Source organism: Tenrec ecaudatus, chromosome X (assembly GCF_050624435.1).
Source record: "Tenrec ecaudatus isolate mTenEca1 chromosome X, mTenEca1.hap1, whole genome shotgun sequence".
Lineage (NCBI taxonomy): Eukaryota > Metazoa > Chordata > Mammalia > Afrosoricida > Tenrecidae > Tenrec > Tenrec ecaudatus.
Genome location: NC_134548.1, coordinates 50,866,898 through 50,889,668, shown reverse-complemented (window position 1 = coordinate 50,889,668; position 22,771 = coordinate 50,866,898). Strand labels below are relative to the sequence as shown.

Below are 22,771 nucleotides of genomic sequence, written 5' to 3'. Positions count from 1 at the left end.
AAATAGACTTCAGGCTAGGAGGGGCAGACCAGGATGAATTATGCATGCTTTCTTTTCCTTTTCTTTTTCAATCGTTTGTTTTCTATTTGTTGGTCTATGCCATTGTTGGTATGCCTATTTACATAAGACAGGCATGGGAAGCAAGCTTGAGGAGAAAGCAATGGGACCAATAGTGCCCAGGGACTTTGGGGGAGAAGGAGGTAGGGGAAAGAGTGTGGTGGGCAAACAATGCCATAGACAGGGGAACAACTAGGGAATAAAAACCAATAACAAGGAGGGTACTGAGATCCTGGGGGCGCTGGTGCAATAGCAATCTAGCTGAGAGGAAGTACTATGAGGCAGATGTAGGGCAAACGTGATGGTGGGGAAGAAGGAAGGTAAAGGGAAACAAAGGAATGATGTACGAAGCAAAGCTATGGATAAAGGTGTAAGTGGAGGTGTGTCCATATGTAAATACATTAATTCATAAAAATAGAGCTATTGACCTATGTACATATATTTATATGGCAATAAACTGAGGTAGTGGACAGACTTCGGGCCCCTGCGCATATTCTCCCTCAACACAAGAACACTTTGTACTAACAAATTGGCAATCTGAGATGCTCACCCTTCCAGCACAATCACTGAAGACAAAATGGGTGCATAAGCAAATGTGAAGAAAGCTGATGGTGCCAGGCTATCAAAAGATATCACATTTGGGGTCTTAAAGACTTGAAGATAAACAAGTGGCCATCCAATAGAGAAACAACAAGCTCACATGGAAGAAGCACATCAGCCTGCGCAATCATGAAGCGTCATTGGGACCAGGTAACAGGGATCAGAAGACCCTTAAAAAATCAAACAAATAAACAAAACCATATGGTTGAGGATGAGGGGGGTCGGAGCAAAGACCCAAAGCCCATCTGTAGACAATGGAACATCCCCCACAGAGAGGTCACAGGGAAGGGATGAGTCAACCAGGGCACAGTAAAGCACCAATGAAACACACAATATTCCTCTGGTTCCTTGATGCTTCCTCACCCCCCACTACCATGACCCCCAGTGATGCTTCTCACTTCGACTAGACCAGAGCATGTACACAGGTGTAGATAAGAGATATGAGCTCGGAACACAGGCAATCTAGGAGCAGGAATGGGAATAGTGATACCGGATGGGTACAGAGAAGAGTGGGGGAGGGGAAGAAGGGGGAACCAGTCATAATTATGAACACACAACCACACACCTCCTTCCAGGGAGAAGCCCAATGGAAACCACGGGGAAAGGGAGACAGTGGTCAGTGTGAGATATGAAAATAATAATGATTCATAATCTATCAAGGGGTTATGATGGTGGGGTGAGGAGGGGAAATAGGAGCTGATTCCAAGGGCTCAATAGAAAGTAGTTGTCTAGAAAAGTATGATGACAACATATGTACAAATGTGCCTGATACAATTGATGTATATGGATTGTAATAAGAATTGTAAGAGCCCTAAATAAAATGATCAAAAATGAATGGATAAATAAATAAATAAATAAATGGAAAACTTTTACCAGTAGAAACACTTTTAAGAGGATGAAATGAGAATAAGGTAACAAAAAGAAAATATTTGCAGACCACAAATCCAACAAAGAACTAATATCTGGAATATATAAAGAACTCTCAAAACTCAGCAGATTAAAAAAAAAAGAATGGACATTTTATGTTAGAGAACATACACGGAGCTAATAAGTACAGAGAACAGTGATTATCCTGTTCTTCTCACGAGACAATTTTTAGGACAACTTCCCACCTTTCCCCCCAAGAAGGCAGACAATCCTACCTCCCTGGATATGGTAATCTCTTTACTCCAAGTTATCATTTGCATAGACCCCATACTGTGGGTCTCATTTTTTTGTGTGTTAGGAGAAAAACCATACTGGAGATGTTATATCCAATTTAATTGCATTGGAATATCTACAAGAAATCCCTTCAAGAAGAAATAAATGCCTGGCTAGAATGGCTATGATCTTAAATGAGGGGTAGAGGGAATAACAGGTGTTTTTGAGGAGGTGGAGATAATGGAACCTTCATCCATTGCTAGTGGGAATGTAAAGAGGTGCAGTCCCTATGGATAATAATTTGCTGGTGCATTAAAGAGTTATGCCTAGAGCCCAGCAACCCCAACCCAAGCAGTAATGCAAACAGACCCCTGTACACCAATGTCCATCACAGCACTATAATAACCCCAAAGTAGAAACAACCTAAATGTCCATCAGCTCATAAATGGATAAACAAAAAGGGAATATTACTAGGCCATACAAAGAAGCTGTGTCCTGATACATGTTGCAACATGAATTAACCTTGGAAGCATAATGCTGGGTGAAAGAAGTGAGTCACAAAAGAACAAATATTGTATGATTCCATTTATATAATGTAGACAAAGGCATAGAGACCAAAACTTGTTAGTGGTTTCCAGGGAGACAGAAGGGGACGTTTGGTATAGGGGCCATTGAGTTTATGTTAATGGTAGTGGAGTCATCTGGAAAAGACTTTGAAAATGGATGCACAACTTGACGAATGTACTCAGTGCTACTGAGCTGTACATGTAGAAACTGTTTAGATGGTTTTTGTTTTATCGTTGCCCACGAATAAAAAGAAGAAACAGTAAGGTGGGCCTCTCCATCAACTAACATGAGTGGGGGGAAGGGGCACCATAGAGAAGTAAGATGGGTGTTAAAGGGAAGAGGAAATTCGAAGTGTGAAGGAGAGAGACAGCTATAGCAAGGGGCAGGCTGAGATGTCTTCCTGGTGCTCCCCTTATCAATCCACAGAGGCCACCCAGTCCTTTTCTCTGCTTTGGTTTTTAGATTAGAAAGAGAACCTGAAGGAAGAACCACCCTGAGTTTTTCTTATCTCCAAACCCACAAGCCATTCTGAAGTTGAAAGATGGGGCTGGCTACTCATGGAAATATTTAGTCTTTGAAATCTTGTATAGGGTAACTGTGAGTCTGAATCAGTTCAAACGGCAGGGGCTTTTTTGTTTTGTTTTGCTTTGTTTTTGTTAAGCAATATGAAGCCCTAGCCTTTCAAATCAATAGTGCTAAATGTGCCACTTTATTGACAGCAAGTTAAACTCTAGTTGTTTCACAATGAGACATGATAAAATTGAAGCGGTATCTAGCTAAGGAGCGAACCAAATTACTCACTTGGGAGGAACCAAACAACCGAGAGAGAGAGAGAGAGAGAGAGAGAGAGAGAGAGAGAGAGAGAGAGAGAGAGAGAGAGAGAGAGAGAGAGAGAGAGAGAGAGAGAGAGAGAGAACGAGAGCCACAGGGAAATATAGACCAGGAATTCAAACAGTGAAGGGCGGATGCCTTCAGGATCTTTTGAAACTCCCAGGTGGAACCCAGGTCGGACACACATCCTGTGTTAACCTTTCCTGCCCAGCCAGCACATCCTGTGTTTGTCAAGAGACTGAACAGAGAAACCCTGACCATTGTCCTTCCCAAAATTTTCAGTGAACTCCTCCCCAGCCTGAGGCAGCCACCCCAGGCAGAGGAAGAGTAACTTTGGAAACGGCTTATCAGCATCCTCCATGGATTTCCTCACCTCCTTCCCAACCCCATTAAGCCCTGCTCCTTAGCATCCTCTAACAGAACCTGGGAAACTGGAATAGGGTCAGCAACCCAGAAGTCTGCCCCTTTGGCAGCCTCCTTTTTCGCTTAGACCTGCCTCTGTCCAGCCCTGAGTGGGCAGCTGAGGTTGTAGCTGAAGTCTCAACCCAGGGATGGAACCCCGACTTGGGCCTACGGCTGCTACACTCCACCAAGGCTGGCCGGCTCTGCTGCTGTGGTTCTCAGCCCTGAGCTCTTCTCTCTCCTCGCCAGCTTCCCTCTCGCCTTCTCTGGCGCTCCAAGTCAGAAGCAGCTACACTTCTGGAAGGACTTTCCTCGGTCTTGATAAATGCAATGCCTGCATCGGGACATCTATTTGCAAGAAGTTCTTTAAAGAAGAAATAAGGTCAGAATCTCAATCAAATAACTCTGAGGGACAAAATTCTGCTTCCTTGATGTGAAAATGCCCGGGAGTTTGTTGAAAACAAATCAGACTATGATTTGTGGGTGGGAGCTAAAACAAAGCCAATTAATCATGGGTGAGAGTTTAAAAGTGGGGCTGGGGAGAGTGTGAGGGAAAATTCCAGCTCTAAATGCTAACTCCAAAGTTTCCTTTTGAAGTGAGAACTTATAGTGTTCATTTCTATGAGGAAAGAGCTTGAGTCTGTTGAGTTCACCAAATTTATGTCTAAAAGTAGGAGTACAATAAAATGTACCGAGCAGCTGCTATTTGACAGGCTCTTTTATTTATACCTCACAAGCATCTTAAGAGTTATTCAGAAAAAAAAGAGTTATTCAGATAGTAAACTGAGATATGTCAAGATTAAGTGAACTTGCCCAACGTCACCACCAAAGTGGCAGATCTGAGATTGAAACCTGGGCGGTTTGTTCCCATGTTTCGGAGCCAGTTTTCCATTATGAGATGTTGCATTGATCAGAGAAAAGCTTGAGTTTAGTTGATTACAATGCATGTGGTTCAAAGAATGGTTCCACACTCCGAAAGTTAATCCCATTCAACACATAGTCAATGAACATTTACCATGGCTAAGACCTAGCAGGTGCTATCAAGGTAGATATTATAACTCTGGGTATTACCCTCAGAGGGTTCGGCTCGGTCTGATGCAGGTCAGGAGCTCCAGAGGCAGGGCATTTCAAATGGAAGCTGGAATTGTGTGGCAGGTGAAAGGTTAAGGGAGAAGGAGGTACTTAAGCCAAGCCCCAGTGTCAGAACAGGTGCGAAGTATTTACTGCCTGGAGCTAGGGACATGTATATGAAGTGTAGCAAAGGAAAAGGTTGGAAGAGTAAAATGGACCGAGGAATCTTGAGTACCAGGACAAGAATTTAATCTGTTGACCAGACTCCCTGGCCTTTCACTACTAAGACCCTTTATCATATTTCCCTTCTCCTCCCCTACCCCCAAGTCCATTATGCTTGTACAATTTGGTCACCAATCAAAAGGCATTAATTAACAATAACCTTATTTCCAATTGGTACTACCCAAACACAACTGTTCAACTAATTTACTAAACAGAAAATATTATTTAACAAAAATGTTGAATTTCTTTGTGCATTAGGAAAGCATTTTGTAGTTTGTGTGGGCTTTTCCTGTTAGGGAGTCCCTAAGAAGTATAAATGGCTAATGTTCTCTGCTGCTCACTAAAAGGTTGAAGGTTCAAGAGGTGCCTTGGAAGAAAGACCAAGTGATATGCTTCCCCAAATCACACATTGAGAATCCCGTGGAGCACAGTTCTACTCTGACACACATGGGGTCTCCATGAATTGAAATTAACTATATGACAACTGGTTTTTCATTTTAGGCATTTTTCAAAGTACTTTTGAATGTTGAAAAAGATCAAAGATGCTCAGTTGGGGAAACTCTACTGTGTTTTAAGCTGGATAAGGGCAAGGTGAAACCTCTGTTTCAGAAAAATCACAGGAAGGCAAGTGTACAGAGTGGTGAAATTGGGCCAGGTGGCTATAAGGCCAATGAATTCTCTTAGACCAGGAGATAGGTCATCAGAAACAGAATAGGACAGTGATGATTCGAGGTTGGTCAGATACAGTGTCATTTTGTTGACCCTCTTGGTGTAAGCCGAATGGGAGAGAGAGGAGCAAGAACACAGGGAAGTGGCACTGATTCCCCTGCAAAAGCAGACTATGTTTATAGGGACAGATTTTTAAATAGGAGGGAGGAGAATGAAGGGACTTACTGAAGAAGACCTCCAGGTCCACATCCTTCTCCAGAGAATTAAACAAGAGTGTATGTATCTAGGACTCCATGGGTGATACAAAAGGTTAACATGCTTGACTAGGAATCAAAAAGTTGGAGGTTCAGTTCTACCCAGAAGTACCTCAGGGGAAAAAAGGCCTGGTGAGCTACTTCCAAAACAGCAGTCGATGCAACCCTATGAAGTACGGTTCCACTCTGACACACATGGGGTTGCCTAATTAATCGGTATGCAAAATAAATTTTTAAAAAAACCACTGTTGCGTTTATTCCAATTAATGGCAACCACGTGTGTGCCAGAGTGGAACTGTACTGCATTAGGTTTTCAATGACTGAAACTTTGAAGTAGATCACCAGGCCTTTCTTCCAGGGCACCTATGAGTGGATTCCAATTAGTAGCTTAATACTTTACCTGCTTGCGCTATTCAGATACTATTCCTCATCTACTGAAAATAAACTAATTCTCACCTGGCAGGTACTAGCCAAATTCAGAAAGTAGTTTCATGCTCCACTGAGTTCCAGATATTATTCCACCTTCCTTAGAATTCATTTTCCATGTGAACTTGAAAGGGAAGTGTGCAGATGCAAGCAGAGAAACGCCAGGCTGGACAGATCTATGTTCACATTCTACTTTATTGAGAGTGTCCATCTGCCAGCACAAAGGGGAAATAGGGGCAGAGTAGGACTGGGGACATGGATTTTTTTTTCATGGTCCTTTTGTCTAGACTTTAAGTAACTTTTGTTTAGCCCTTTTTCATTGTGGTAAAAACATATGCAGCAAAATATCTACCATTTCAACAAATGTTTACAAGTATATTTTGTGACATTAGTCACATCCATCTTATTTAACCATAATCATGATCTGTTTCCAAAATTAAATAACTTTCTTATTACAAAAGTAATTATTTGTAATTGGTAGTACATACTGATCAAAGAAAGTATAAAATTAAAATCATGTGTAATCCCTCCACCAAGAGATCACCACTTATTTCACATTGTAGTGTGTATCTATGCCACTTCTTCTTAAGTATGGATAAAAATAAAGAAATTTCAACAAAAATTTCTCACACTATATACTTTTTTGTAAACCTTTATTTAACAATATATCAGGAATTATATATATCCTTACTATAGACACTTGGTCTTACAGCCTAATATCATAAAAATAATGTAGAAAAATTATTCAATATTCTTCTACAACTTGAGCTTATTGCCTTATAAGGAATAAATATTCCCCTGCATCAAGCAAGCATAATTTATTTAACTAGTCCACTATCGGAGGATCCCTGATGGCATAGTGGTTATGAGTTAACCTAATAACTAGGCTAACAGGCCAGCAGCTTGAAACCACCAGCCACACTGAGGGAGAAAGATGAGTCTTTCTACTCCTGTAAAGAGTTACAGTTGCAGAACTCCAGAGAGACAGTTATACTCTGTCCTAGAGAGTCATATGAGTCGGGATTAGCATCGTGGTAGTGAGCTTGAGTCCACTATTATGAGACAGCTGGAGGGTTTTTTTACCTTTTCAACATTATAAACAGTACTGAGTTAAATATTCCTATGGCTAGACTTTTGTATACATCTGTGACTGATTCCTTAAAATAAATAGTTGATCTTGAGGGTCAAAAACATGGTAAACATTTTAGAATTACACGTGTGAAAGAGGGAAGGTGAGGATGCTTCACAAAGTTTAATTCCGCATGGAATTCAAAACTAATGGAATTGTCCCACAAACTTTTAGAGGTCACCTTGTATATAATAAAATAGAGACCTCCAACTACAGAACTCACTTCTTTCACACTCAGAAAAATTCAAATGTAGTTTTACTATGATTTTTGGATTTTAGTTCTTCAGAGTTAAGCCCTTCTTTCTTTTCTTTTTAAAAGTTTTATTAGCATTCCATCCACATGTCATACAAATCAATAATTCAATCATATCAAGAAGAGTTGTACATTTGCCACCATATTCCCTTCTAAAACATTTACTTCTTCCTTGTATTCATTGTTATTCATGTAATTATGTTTTTGAGCCTTTTTCTTTCAAGGGTTATTGGCCCTTTGTATTTCTTCTTTCCTGTGTGCAAGTACACAACTTTCGACTCTCTTTTTAATGGCATATTTGTCTTGTTTTTGTTGATTTCCAAAAATTTCTCCACTTGTAATAAAAGATTACCAGGATGTCTTACAACAGGGGTTCTTAACCTTCCTAATGCTGCAACCCTTTAATACAGTTACTCATGTTGTGGTGACACACAACCACAAAATTATCTTCATTGCTACTTCATAACTATAATTTTGCTACTGCTATGAATCATAATGTAAATATTTGATATACAGCATATGTTTTCATTGTTACAAATTGAACATAATTAAACATAATTAAAGCATAGTGATTAATCACAAAACAATATGTATTTATGTATTGTGAAATACTTATGTGTTTTCCGATGGTCTTAGGCGACCCCTGCGAAAGGGTCGTACAACCCACAGATTGAGAACCGCTGTCTTAGTAGATAATCCAACCAAAGCCTCTGCAGCCTTGAAAGCCCTATGCTCAAAATGCTAGACCCATGCGCATTCCAATACTCCTGCTCCTCACTAATGATTGGACAATATTTGTATCCATGCAGCAACAAAGGACAGATGAGCTTCCCAGATTATTGATAATGATTATTGATAAATGAATGTCACCTTTTCTTCTTTTCCTTATCTCTTCTTTAATCACAGACTTTTGAAAATGTGTTTTCAATATCAACCTCGTCATGTATTCTATGTCAGCTTTTAAATCCTGAATAGAAATGCTAGACAAATTAGTAAGTCTGCCTGGCATGACCTTCCCACTAAAACTTCACCTGTTGTTGTTAGGTGCCCTCGAGCTGGCTCCAACCTCGAATGACCCTAGGCACAACAGAGTGAAAAACTTCCCTAGCCTGCACCATCCTCCCAACTGTCCGTATGATTGAGCCCATTGTTACAGCCACTGTACCGAACCATCTTCTTCTTTTCGCTGCCCCTCCAATTTACCAAGCATGACATCCTTCTCCAGGGACTGGTCTCCCCGGAAAATATGTTCAAAAGATGTAAGATGAAGTTTCGCCATCCCTGCCTCTAAGGAGCACTCTGGCCTTACTTCTTCCAAGACAGATCGGTTTGTCCTTTTAACAGTCCATGGGACTGTTAGCTTTCTCGGGTGGAAAATACCTCAGTTCTTGGCCTCACACAAGAAAGAATTCATGCTGAAGCCTAGTTTGGGATCCAAGTGGGGTCTTATATAGGATAGAAGAAGTTTCAGGCTTTACAGTGTACTGAACACAGGCACCTCGGGGCACTGCATAACTACACGGTGGCAGCCTGAGGCGAGAGAGACAGAGAGAGAAACAGAGAGAGAGACAGAGAGAGAGACCAAGGCACGGCTGAAAGCAACGGAAAAAGAGAGCGGTGGTCTCCAGGTTCCACCTTTTCAGTACCTTCTGCTGGGAGGCGTGGTCAATGGTACTAGTTGACCCCATCGGCTGAATTAACCCCACCTGGCCTAGATTGGGCCATGAAACTTAACTTGGCCTTCTCTTCTCCTTTGCCTCTTGTCTGCCTCACCTGCCTGACTTAACTCACTCCTTCAAATCAACTCAGAGGCTTTGGGGAGCAGCAAGACCCAGGTATTTATGCCAAAGCCTCTGTCAACACGTGCAGGCATCCCTCCATCCATTCCTCCACCCAGTCATCATTCGGTACATCTCATCCATCTATCCACCCATCCATGGCTCTCTCGATGCACTTATCCATCTATACATCCAAATACCCATTCACACATACACAAGAGAATAAAAATGTAGCATTTCACCAAGAGTATGATGAGTTTAATGAAATGGGTAAATAAATCATGCAAGTGTGGTTCTAATTTTTCACATGTATGGACAGAATGAACATTACTGCAGGTGCTTAGAAAATGTGCCAAATATGCTGGACACAATCGATGTGTGGGTTGTTATAAGAGCTATAAGAGCCCCCAATAAAATGATTTATTAAAAACAAATCATTAAAAGAAAATGTTGTTGCAAAAAAAAAAAGAGTAAAAACTGTAAGTTTTTTATTTCCACATTGGGCAGCTGCCCGGCCACCCACCTTAGAGAGAACTCTGATTACAAGTACCATTTTAACAATTAGTTCATGGGAATCAACAAAAAATTAGGTTTCAGTTCTGCTGAAACAATGTGAACCAGCTGAGTCCCCATACTGCATCCATCTAATGAAAATGTATTGAGCACTGAGAAGCATTGGGTTGCAAAGTTGCAGGAGACTCATTCATTGCCTTGAAGGAGTTTACTTTCCGTAGGAAGCCAGAAAAGTACATCCACGAGTAAAACAGAGTATGCGGAGTATCCTACCCAGGGTGCATTGGTAGCACATGGGAGAGAACGTACGTCCACTACGGGACGAGGGAGCAAGGATCAAAAGAGTTGACACCCATCTCAATTTTCAAGGGCTCTTTAGACAAGAAATTATCCCAGGCAAAATCAAACCAAACTCACTGCCGTCTAGCTGATTCCAACTCATATCAGAGAACTGCCTCTGCGGGTTCTGAGACTGTACCCCTTTAGAGGAATAAAAAGCCTCGCCTTTCTCCCTCGGAGTGGCTGGTGGCTGGAAACTGCTGGCATTGTGTTTGACAGTCCAATGCATAACCCAGCACACCCCCAAACAAAAGAATAAGCAAATGACGAAGTAAGAGGAGGCTCAGAGGCACAAAAGAATGATTTGTTTAAAAATGCTTAGTGGTTTGGTTAAACCAAAACAAGCTTGTATGAGTAGCAGCAAAAGAGGGACCTAGAGAGACCACCAGAAAAGACGTTTATGGAGAGCTTTATGAATTGCATTGAAGAACATGAACTGAACAGAGAGGAAAAGAGGCAAGAAATGCAAAAGTATATTTAAAAGGTATTGCTACTTGGTCTCCAGTTCATACCTACATGGATTTATTCCAAACAAACATGCTTAAACGTGTCTCTACAAGCCATGGGTGGCTGCAGACAAGTTCTTGCGATCCTGTTAGAGTGCTTTCAGAATCAAAAAGGTACTAAACAAAAAAAAAAGTGTTGCATGAAGCTCGGTTAGTTCAAAGAGCTAATCCATCAATCAGTCTTTGATGCAAGATCAAAGCTAATAAAATTATTTTATGAAACTAATCATAACCAGATATGAGTTTTGGATTTACCAATATTATCCAGAGAGCAAGGTCCGATTTGAACAGTGGCTTCCAAGGGGCTCCACGGGGCCAGTGACCCTGAAGGCGGAGAGGTCCGCTCAGAAGGCCATGGGGACTGGGTTTGTCTTCAACGTGGATAAGCTTGATAGATTGTCCCAAAGGACACAGGGCCATCATGGGTGGTCAGGGTGGTGGGCGTGTAATTCTGAAGAAATGTAAAGAGAATGTAAAACTGCACGGGTAAGGAAAAGGTCAGGAAAATGTGTCAGGGAATTTTGTTTCCTCATCAAGACAAGCATCTGCTCATTCCTCAAGAGTAGCAAGAGTGGGCGAAGAGAATTTTGTTAAGAAAACTTTCCCTATCCACCCTGCAGCCTGATCTTGCTCTTTCAGATTTCTTTTCATTCCCAGAACTCTAAGAACATTTAGAAGGGACACAATTTGAGAATTGCTAAAACTGCCATTATAATGTGGTGTAAATCAAGAATGCAGTAATATTCAGGGAAGGGATAGAGAGACTGCAATACTGTGCTATCTTCAAAAGTATATAGACCTAGATGGTAGATGTGAAGAAACAATATCTTCACATTTTGGTATTTTTGCTCAGTGGAGGCTTCTATGATTTTGGAGCTTTGTGACTTACCCTCATATTTAGGAAGGCCATCCACAGACTTGGTGTTTGACTGAATAGAAGCATGAAAAGTATGTGAGAGAAGAGGGTATTTTGTTTTGATTCCAACTCTGTCCTTCCTCCCTATACCCTACACTACTCTCCACATTGAGTGGTCCAGGTACATATGACCTTTATGCTTCCTTCAAGCTCTGAGAAGTTATGATCCTGCATGTCCATCTTTCAACATAATGAGGAATTCAGCCAACCTCATTTAAAACATGTCCATGATCTCATTCAGGAAGATGAAAAAAATTGACTGTTGTATGGTTTTCCCTATTGTAGGAAAGTAGTATTTTAGTAAAAAAAAAAAAAAGTAGTACCAATTTCACACTGACATTCTTCTGTAGGTAATAAGTTTTGTAAAAATATAAATTTGTTTCCACTCAATCCAATGAATTTATTATTTTTTGAATCAAACAAAAGTATGGCCTGTAAGCATTCCTGTTTTTCCTCAATTAGCCCTTATTATTCTTGAGCCACCTGCAATCAATCCATAACCGGTACCAGGCATTTGTTAAACGTCATCCATCAAGTAAGCACTGATCTCTCCTCAGAGCCTTCACAGAAAATAGAGAACAAAAGAACGACAAGCTTGTCATGGGGGGGGGGGGAAGCCCCTCCCCATGGCTTGCACCACCAATTGGAAGGCAAGGCACTCAGTGATCTGCCTTCCTCTCCCACTAATTACCTTTGGTTCCCCAGACAAGTCGCACGTGTGCACTGCCTTCAGTTTTATCATTGTCAAAACAAGACAGAGAAAGGTTGAAACAAAATAATATTTAAGGGCCCTGCTAGCTATAATCCCTTATAATAAATGCTACCTCTCTATTCCAAAGAGCTATCTTTTAAATAAAATAAAAGATAGAGGAATAAGCAACAGCAAAGTGGCTAAAATCGCAAATACTGGAACCTGCCAGGCTGTTGCCTCCAATTCCTGGTTGTGTGACCATGGGGAAGTTAAACTTGTCTGCACCTCAGTTTATTTTTCTGTATAATCTCAATTATAGTAAATGTTTACCAAAGGGACTGACACATTTGTTTTCCATAAATGTTTGTTGTAATTATCATTATATTAATCAAGTTTCTCCAGAGACACAGGATCAAGATGCACGAACATACCTAGGAGATATTTCAGGTTCAATTCCAGGTAACCATAAAAAGTCAATACCACAATAAAACAAGACACACAAATGTTTTTGTTTCCCAGTGCATATAAAATATGAACATGAGAGTAGTGATACCAGGAGGGTCAGAGGAAGGTGAGGGAGAAAGGGGGAACCGATCACAATGATTTACATGTAACCCCCTTCTGGGGGATGGACAACAGAAAAGTGGGTGAAGGGAGACATTGGACAGTGTAAGGCATGAAAAAAAAGGTATAAATTACCAAGGGTTCACGAGGGAGGGGGATGGAAATGAAGAGCTGATATCAAGGGCTTAAGTGGAAAGAAAATGTTTTGAGAATGATGACGGCAACAAACGTACAAATGTGTTTGACACAATGGATGGATGTATGGATTATGATAAGATTTGTACAAGCCCCAATAAAATGATTTTTTAAATAAGAAAGAAATACCCCCCAATATATGAACTATGTCTACACTATGCTATAGTCTATTAAGTAAGTGTGGAATAAGAAAAAGTTTGAAATATTGTGAGAATTACAAACTGGGACACAAACAAAAAATGAGCACATCTTGGAAAATGGCATCAATAGATTTACTCAACACAGGGTTGCCATGAAATTTCTATGTGAAAATAAATAACTCAGTATCTGTGAAACAAAAGAAAGCAAAATTTTAAAAACCCAAATAAAATGAGGTATGTATATATATATATTTATATATATATATATATATATATATATATATATATATATATATATATATATATATATATAGAGAGAGAGAGAGAGAGAGAGAGAGAGAGAGAGAGAGAGAGAGAGAGAGAGAGATTTTAAGGAATTCGTTCATCTGATTGTACAAACTGGCAAGTCCAACACCCATAGGGCCAGCAATGATCTGGCAACTCTGGCACGTTTGTGTCTGAAATTGGTAGGCTAGGGAGCGGGCTAGGAGCTTAGTGAAGGATGTTACCGCCTTGAGGCTTCAGTTATTACTCTTTAGGCTTTCACCTGATTGGCTGAGGCCCACCCACATTATGTAATCTGCTTTACTTAAGGTCAACTGAGGTAAATACTGTTGTTACAGATAATCCTGGATCATCTTCACAATTGTTGCAGCCACTGTGTCCATCCATCTCATCAAGAGGCTTCCTCTTTTTTGCTGCCCCTGTACCTTATCAAGCATGATGTCCTTTCCAGGCACTGGTTTCTCCTGATAATATGCCCAAAGTACATGAGAGGATGTCTCACCATCCTCACTTCAAAGGAGCATTCTTCTTGTACTTCTTCCAAAAACAGATTTGCTCATCATACTTTTAAAATTCTTCACCAGCTTCATAATTCAAATGCATCAATTCTTCTTCAGTCTTACTTGATCCATGTCTAACTTTCATATGCATATGAGGCGATTGAAAAGACCATGGTTTGGGTTAGGTGCACCTTTGTTCTCAAAGTTACATCCCTGCTCTTCAACACTTTAAAGAGGTCTTATGAAGCATATTTGACCTCAAAAATACATCACTTGATATCTTGACTGCTGCTTCCATGAACACTGATTGTGGGTCCAACCAAGATGAAATTCTTGACAACTTCAATCTTAATTATATACAAATACTTTCATAGCAACATGTAGACTGGTCTTTGACAAAAAATTAGGCACCATAGCCTCCCTACATTGACACTTAGAGTTAACCACCACAGCATTATCTAAATAAGCCACCTTGTTAATCCTTAGCCACAGATCCTTCTGGGGCTCAACTATCACAAACAGAAACAGGTGCAGGAAGTAAGCCCCAGGCCCTTCCTCCTGCTGGCACAAAGGAGGATATCATTTCCCCTGATTATCCTGAAACTTCTACGAAAACTGGCTACTTGCAAGTTTATAATGCTTCATTCTATAAAATATATTTACACAATGTTCTTTTTTTACGTTTCAAATAGTTTATTTTTATTAATCATTTTATTGAGAACTCTTGCAGATGTTATAACAATCCATAATTTAGTTAGATCAAGCATAATTATACAAATGCTGCCACCATCAATTCCAAAACATTTTATTTCTTTTTAAACTCTTTGAGATCAGCTCCCATTTATACCCTTATTTTATATATATATATATATTTGCCGTATCTTACACCATCCAATTATCCACTCACCTAAAATTGTTATTCATTCCAATTATACACAGGCATAATTGCTATCTGCTCCTCCTTCCCCCACATCTCTTCTAGTTCCCCTAGGGTAGCAGTTCTCAATCTGTGGGTCGCGACCCCTTTGAGAGTATAACGACCCTTTCACAGGGGTCACCCGATTCATTACAGTAGCAAAATTACAGTTATGAAGTAGCAATGAAAATAATTCTGTGGTTGGGGTCGCCACAGCATGAGGGACTGTATTAAAAAAGGGTCGCAGGATTAGGAAGGTTGAAAACCACTGCCCTAGAGAATCATTACTCCCAGTACTGTTTTTGAAGGGTTATCTATCTTGGCTTTCATGCGTCAATGAATCTTAATTAAACAAATGAACATACACAGGTCTAACACAATCAATGAGGTAAAACAACAACCATAATAGTAAGGGAAGGAAATATTAAAGAACTAGAGGACAATTATGAGTTTCATCAGTGGTACCACACCCTGGATATATCATCCCTTCCACGTGACCCTTCTCTGAAGGATTGTCCAATTATCTTACAGGCGCGTTTTGGGTCTCCACTTTATTGACACTCCTTCACATCAATTTGATTACTTGTTTTTGAGCTTCTGATACCTATTCCCATCAACACCTCATGATCACAGAGGCTGGTGTGTTTCTTCCATGTGGACTTTATTGCATCCCTGCTCGATGGCCAGGTGTTTACCTTCAAGCCTTTAAGACTCCAGATGTTATGCCTTTTAATAGTAAGGCACCATCAGGTTTCTTTTAAAAAATCATTTTATTAGGGGCTCATAAAACTCTTATCACAATCCATACATACATTAATTGTGTAAAGCACATTTGTGCATTCAATGCCCTCATCATTCTAAAAACATTTGCTCCCCACTTAAGCCCCTGGTACCAGATCCTCATTTTCCCCTCCCTCCCCACTGCCCCCTCCCTCATGAACCCTTCATAATTTGTAAATAATTATTTTGTCATATCTTGCCCTGTACTACATCTCCCTTCATCCACTTTTCTGTTGTCTGTCCCCCAGGGAGGAGGTCACATGTAGATCCTTAAAATCGGTTCCCCTTTTCCAGCCCACCCACCCTATGCCCTCTCAGTATTGCCACTCACACCACTGGTCCTAAGAGGATAATATGCCCTGGATTCTCTGTGTTTCCAGTTCCCATCTGTACCAGTGTACATCCTCTGGTCTAGCCAGACTTTCAAGGGAGAATTCGGATCATGATAGTGTGTGTGGGGGGGGAGCATTTAGGAACTAGAGGAAAGTTGTATTTTCCATCATTGATACATCGCACCCTGACTGGCTCATCTCCTCCCCAAGACCCTTCTGTAAGGGGATGTCCAGTGGCCTACAAATGGGCTTTGGGTCTCCACTCCACACTCTATGGCCACTGGTGGAATTATTTAGAACCTACCTTACTCCAATATAAGAGTCCTGCTGGTGTGGTGGGTTATGCCCTGGGCTGCTAAACACAAGGTCAGCAGCTGCTCTGAGTGACAAAAATGAGGCTTTCTACGTCCATAAAGAATTACAACCTTGAACAAGTGTGGGCTAACTCCATAACATGGTATTTGAATTATTCACCTATACAGAATAAATCCGTACACGAGTAGATGCTATTTATACAAACAATGGGAATTGGATGCCAGGCAAAACTTACAATAATATTCACTAACAATTTCAGACACAAGTATGCCAGAATAATGCATATCTTAATACGGCAATTAGGGCATTAAGGTAGTAAGTCAATGTTGAGCCCCCTATCGACAGTTCAATACTCTTGGTATAGCTAGCTGTCTTCTGCCTTTTCACACACCACTCAACTTCTATCCTAAGTCCTCAGGTTATAGGTGTGATTGAGGTAGAGCCCAGTTTACTTAGTGGGGTTTCTACCTCAAAACCCTTTGGTATGGCCTTTGGAGCATGTTGTGTACCTTGAAGATACAGGATTCAATGCCCTTGTGTTCTATGGCACTTATTCTGGGTCCCCAGGGTATGTACTGACATTCAGACCAATGTGGCTTATTAGGTACATATTATCAAGCATACTCCCCATTTAGAGTCCTTCAAAGTACAGTGTTTAAAAAATTAGTACCATGGGCTAACCAATGATACTATTATCCAAACTTCCTTACGCTCCAAGGAGATGATAGGGAAGATTCTCTACCATAAATTAACAATAGGTCTCTAAGGTGAGCCAGAGACAGATAAAATACATAGATTCAGGAATGGATTTGGGGCTCACACTGAATCCTAGTTCCAATCTAATAACAACTAGTTCTTAAGACATGGCCCTGCTCAACACTTGCCCTCATGAAAGAAATGCAAAAAGATATGTATGCAGTAGCAATGTGTGGTGAAGAAATCAGATGGTGCCTGACTCTCAGGTAGCATTGTGGCTGGGGTCTTAAAGGCTTGTTTTCAAAGAAGCAGTCATTTAAGTGAGACATCAACTCAGTCCACCTGGAAGAAGCACACCAACATCCATAACCTAAGGATTGTAAATTACATAATCTAAAGCCAAAGGGGGGAATAGTATCAGAGCTTAAATTATGAGATTCTGGTTTGCAGAAGGCTCTGGATGGCTGTAGCAATCCAAAATACTATCATTGAGATATGGGAATAAATGGATAACCAGAGAGTGTTGCAAAGACAGCTATAAAAGATTAAAATCATAAATCTGACTTGAACAGATAAAACCTTGTCACTTGCTCTTCCTTATGATACACTTTGCTTGATCTGGTTTTTAATATGTTCTGTGATTTGTTTGTTGTTTTTTTTTTCTTATTGGGATTTATCTCTATTGCATTTTGTCATTGTGGGTAGACTTCTTGAATATTTGCTATGTGTTTCTCTTTGGTTTTGGTATATGAACCCCAGGATTGATGAACCTATGGAGACAACAACTGGAATAAGGGTTTCTGGGGGGTACAGTGGCAGGGAGTAGGGGGTAAGGGAAAGCTGATATCAAGGAGTTAAGGAAGGAAGAAAAGTATTTTGAAACTGATTGTGGAAGCAATTGTGCAATACTGTTTGATGTGATTGAACTATGGAATGATGTGATGTCTGGATTAGCTATTAATAAAATGATTTTGGGGAGAGGGGAAAGAGAGAGAATTACACAGGGGCAGATCTGCCCTGTCCTATACGAACGCTTTGAATCAGAATTGACTCCATGGCAGTGAGTTTTACTCCAGCATCAGGAGCCTAGGTGATGGTGTTAGGTAAGCTTTAGCCTGCTAACTATGAGGTTTGCAGTTCAAACCCACCAGCCACTCCAAGGGAGAACGATGAGGCTGTCTACTCCTGTAAAGATTTGCAGCCATAGAAGCGCCTCTATAAGTCAGAATCAACCTGATGGCAGTGGTTTCACTCCAGTATGACCTTATTATCACAACAAAGGAAAAGCAGGGTCACCTATGTACATGGGTTGGAGGGTTAACATATATTTTTAGAAGGAGACACCATTCAATACATAATAGCCACCTTCCAAAATGCTAGATTCCCCAAATCAGAAATGCATTCTTCAAAGACGCAGAGGCCTGGGCTTTCATTCTAGGTTCTTGAGCTCCCCAGGTAAGTTGATCTCTTTGCTCTTGTAAGTTTGTGATTGCTTTGGTTAAGGCTATGGCATATAAATTAGAAAACAAAAGAATCTAAGCTGTTCAGCTAATTGAACCATAAATTATTCCAAAAATCCTTACCATTGAGTTGTCCGATAAGAATCCTATTTAAATTCAATATCTATCTTTTTTTCTTTCTTTTTTTAAAAATAGTTTTATTAGGGGATCATACAACTCTTATCACAATCCATACATACATCAATTATGTAAAGCACATCTGTACATTCATTGCCCTCATCCTTCTCAAAACATTTGCTCTCCACTTAAGCCCCTGGCATCAGGTCCTCATTTTCCCCCTACTTCCCTACTCCGCCCTCCCTCATGAGCCCTTCAAATTCCATTTGAATCAAGACCCTCAAATTATTAAGAATAAATGGGGGTAAATGTTCTCTTAGCAATTTTTTATACACAAAACAAAAGATTTAACTTGCTTCCCTGATAGAAATGTGGGCATAAAGCTGGAGAAATTAGTATGGAGAAGTCATTCTGGATAGAGGAAATCAGCAGATTATTACATTCCAATTTATCTTTGGGGAATGACTGAACTCTGGTAAGGCCATTGGGTGAACTTTGACTTCGCCTGATTCCCCAGATACGTGTTGTACTGCTAACCCCAAGGTCAGCAGTGTGAAACCATTAGTCACTCCTCAGGAGAAAGATGAGGCTCTCTATCCCCTTAAGGAGTTACAGTCTCAGAAACCCACAGGGGCAGTGCTACTCTTTCCTATTAGGTCGCCAGGAGTCTGAATTGACTCGATGATGGCAATGAGTTTGTTTTGTTGGTTGGCTGGTTGATTGGTTGGTTGGTTTTGAGTCCCCAGATAGCTTTGAATTTGGTGACCATTTAACAGCCACTCTGTTCTGAGATGTGGTTGATACTAATGATCTAAATCATTCGACTGAAAGAAAAATCAATGGGGTTCCTTGGGGTTGGATATGAAGAGGTAATAGTCTCCCCAGTACAGATCCAGGGGCCTGAGAGAGCATTTCCAAGCCACAGTGCATGAACCAGTGTAGCAAAGGACACGGGTTTTGTTGACAGACTGCCCTGAGTTTGTGCTCCTCCTGGGCAACATATTGTCTCACTTTGGGCATGATAATTAAGCTCTATAAGCTCAATTTCCACACTTCTAATGTGAAGATGGGGTATTAGGAAAATTGAAAATGACCGCATGTGTCAAGGTACTCCCTTTACAAGGAGTAGGAGCTGGGTAAGTGGCAGTTAGCTTCAGTAAAAATGTGCAGCTTTGGAACCCCGGGGGTGTGGGGCAGTTCTGCTCTGTCCTAGAGTTACGTGTGGTAAGAATCTACTCAATGGCAACTGGATTTGGTTTTTGGTTTTGCTGTTGTTCCTTTTGGCAGCTCCTGGGGTGAAGCCGACAATTAGCATGCTCAGCAGCTAACTGAAAGAGGGTCAGGGGCGGGGGGCTCACCAAGGCCCCATGGAAGAAAGACCTGGCAATCCACTTCCTAAAAAATTAGCCATTAGGCCCCCTTCTGCACCGTCCCACCAAACCAGCTCCCAGCCCTGGAATCAGGCCACAGCCTCCTGAGCCGCGCCCTCCGCTTCCCTCCGCCTGCAGACCATGGACCCCCGCAAAGTGAGCGAGCTGCGGGCCTTCGTGGAAATGTGTAAGCAGGACCCGAGCGTTCTGCACACCGAGGAAATGCGCTTCCTGAGGGAGTGGTTGGAGAGCTTGCGTGGTAACATACCACCTGTTACTCATAAAGTCAAATCAGAGGAAAACACCGAGGAAGAAAAGAAGACAGAGGAAAACATAAAGACAGATGAACCATTAAGTGAGGGAAGTGACCTAGAAATTGACAATGAAGGGGTGATTGGACCAGATACAGATGCCCCTCAAGAAATGGGAGATAAATCTGCAGGTAACTGAAGAGATGATGGATCAGGCAAATGACAAGAAAGTGACTGCCATTGATGCCCTGAACTACAGAAAACTATTGATCTATTCACTGATGCCATCAAACTGAATGCTCGCCTGGCCAGTCTTTTTGCCAAGAGAGCCAGTGTCTACGTCAAATTACAGAAACCAAATGCTGCCATCCGAGACTGTGACAGAGCCTTTGAAATTAGTCCCGATTCAGTTCAGCCTTACAAGCGTAGAGGGAAAGCACACAGACTTTGGGGCCATTGGGAAGAAGCTGCACATGACCTTTCCCTTGCTTGTAAACTGGACTATGATGAAGACGCCAGTGGAATGTTGAAAGAAGTTCAGCTGAGGGCCCAGAAAATTGAAGAACATCAGAGAAAGTCTGAGCGAAAATGTGAAGAGTGAGAGATCAAAGAAAGAATAGAAAGAGTAAGAAAGCCTGGGAAGAACATGAAGGAGCCCAGAGGAAGGAGGAAGCTAGAGGACAATTAGGAACTCAGCATGGCTCCTTTCCAATGGCTTTCCTGGGGGAATGCCTAGTAATTTTCCTGGAGGAATACCTGGAATGGGAGCAGCTATAGCTGGGATAGCAGGAATGCCTGGATTCAATGAAATTCTTAGTAATCCAGAGGATCTTGCTGCCATGCAGGATCCAGAAGTTCTGGTGGCATTCCAGGATGTGGCCAAGAACCCAGTAAATGTGTCAAAATATCAGAGTAACCATAAGATTATGAATATCATCAGTAATTTGTCAGCCAAATTTGGAGGTCAAGCATAATGCTGTTTGACAAATAGAGCCCTGTACTGAAAGAAAAGCAAGCTAGAGCATTTAACAGATGCCACAATAATACAAACCAGTGTACCTCCGACCTTCTCATCAAGAAAGCTGGGTGCTGTGAAGACCTCCCCTTACCCTGTGACCCCAGTGCCGCTGAGACAAGGGTGTGCTAATGCCTACATTTTTCATTACTAATCATTTTGGTTTTATTTCTTTGAATTGGTTGGGTAAGAAAGATAATGATGGAAGATGTATCACTCTAGCTTGAGCAAAGTTAAGGCTTATCAAGCAGAGCCGAATACAACTCACTGAAATTGATGCAATTGAGTTACATGGATGGCAACTTGAAGCATATTGATTTGTCCTTTTAAGTGCTTTATTTTTTCCAAAATAGATTGATTTCCATGATAAAGCTTGGGACCTCACCAGTATTGTGGAAGGACCACTGTAGGGACTGGGGGTGGTTGGCAGGCTGGCAGCGGTCTCTCTACATTTTAAGTAAGATGAGCTCTTGCAGGCGACATGTACATCTGACCCTGGTGCCGGGGTGGTTTCTGTAATGCTGCCATGGACTTGGCTTGCTTACTTTCTTCTTGTCCAATGTCTAAAATAAATGTTTCAGATTATTTCCACATAAGGGGAAAAATTAGCCATTGAAAATTCTATGTAGTATCGTTCTATTCTGAAGCCCCTGGGGTCCCCATGAGTTAGAATTAAATTGATAACAACTGATGTTGGTTTTAATTCCTTCTGCACCAGTTGAATAAAGAAAATGCCATTTGTGTCTGCCATACACCTCCCTCGCTTTTTCTGAAATCACCTATATGCCTCTGTAAGCTGAAGGAGGAGTGCTTGGATAATGTGAACAGTTAATATGCTTGGATGCCAACCAAAAAGTTGCTAGTCTGAGTTTACCCACAGGTAGATGGGCCTCAGAAGAAAGGACTGGTGACCTCTTTCCAAAAACTAGCTACTGAATATTAGAGAGCAGAGTTATGTTATGGCATGTCTGGAGTCACCAGGAGTTTCCTTTTGTTTTTAATTTTGAGCAAACAAAAATGGTCTTCTCACCAAAATTATTTGGAGCTCCCCAGACTCCAGAGAAGTAGCTGAAATCGGGCTTTGCTGGTTTCCAGCCTTGGCAGCGTTCTCAGCCCTTCTAGTTCCTGCTTCACCTCTCTCTCTCATGGGCCAATACTAAAAAGGTTATTTTCCTACAGGTTTGGCAACTGGCTGGCTACTCCCCTCAGACTTCCTCCTGAATACTTGCTTTCTTATCCTGCCAATTACTCCGATGATTCCAAGACCTGGCGCCCGGTGGAGATGTCTAGGTTGGTCAGCAAATCCCAGAATGAGCTCTCTGACAGGAGAATCTGTGCATCTGCTGTCGCCCCAAAGACCTGCAGCATCGAGCGGGTCCTGAGGAAAACCGGGAGGTTCCAGAAATGGCTGCAGGCCAAGCGTCTCACACCAGACCTGGTGCAGGTGAGTGTGCAGGCCAAGGGGTGGCCA

At 41.3% G+C, this 22,771-nt stretch overlaps 1 protein-coding gene and 1 pseudogene across 1 annotated transcript in view; both read left to right on the top strand.

The window, feature by feature from the left end:
* The first annotated feature begins 3,746 nt into the window (after positions 1 to 3,746).
* DIPK2B (divergent protein kinase domain 2B) overlaps positions 3,747 to 22,771 on the top strand; it is a 66,889-nt gene continuing 47,864 nt past the window's right edge. Inside the window, exons 1-2 of the mRNA XM_075538199.1 lie at positions 3,747 to 3,979; positions 22,480 to 22,744. Coding sequence (XP_075394314.1) covers positions 3,747 to 3,979; positions 22,480 to 22,744 — 498 coding nt within the window. The remainder of the gene's footprint in view (positions 3,980 to 22,479; positions 22,745 to 22,771) is intronic.
* LOC142433890 (hsc70-interacting protein pseudogene) lies at positions 20,176 to 21,259 on the top strand (annotated as a pseudogene).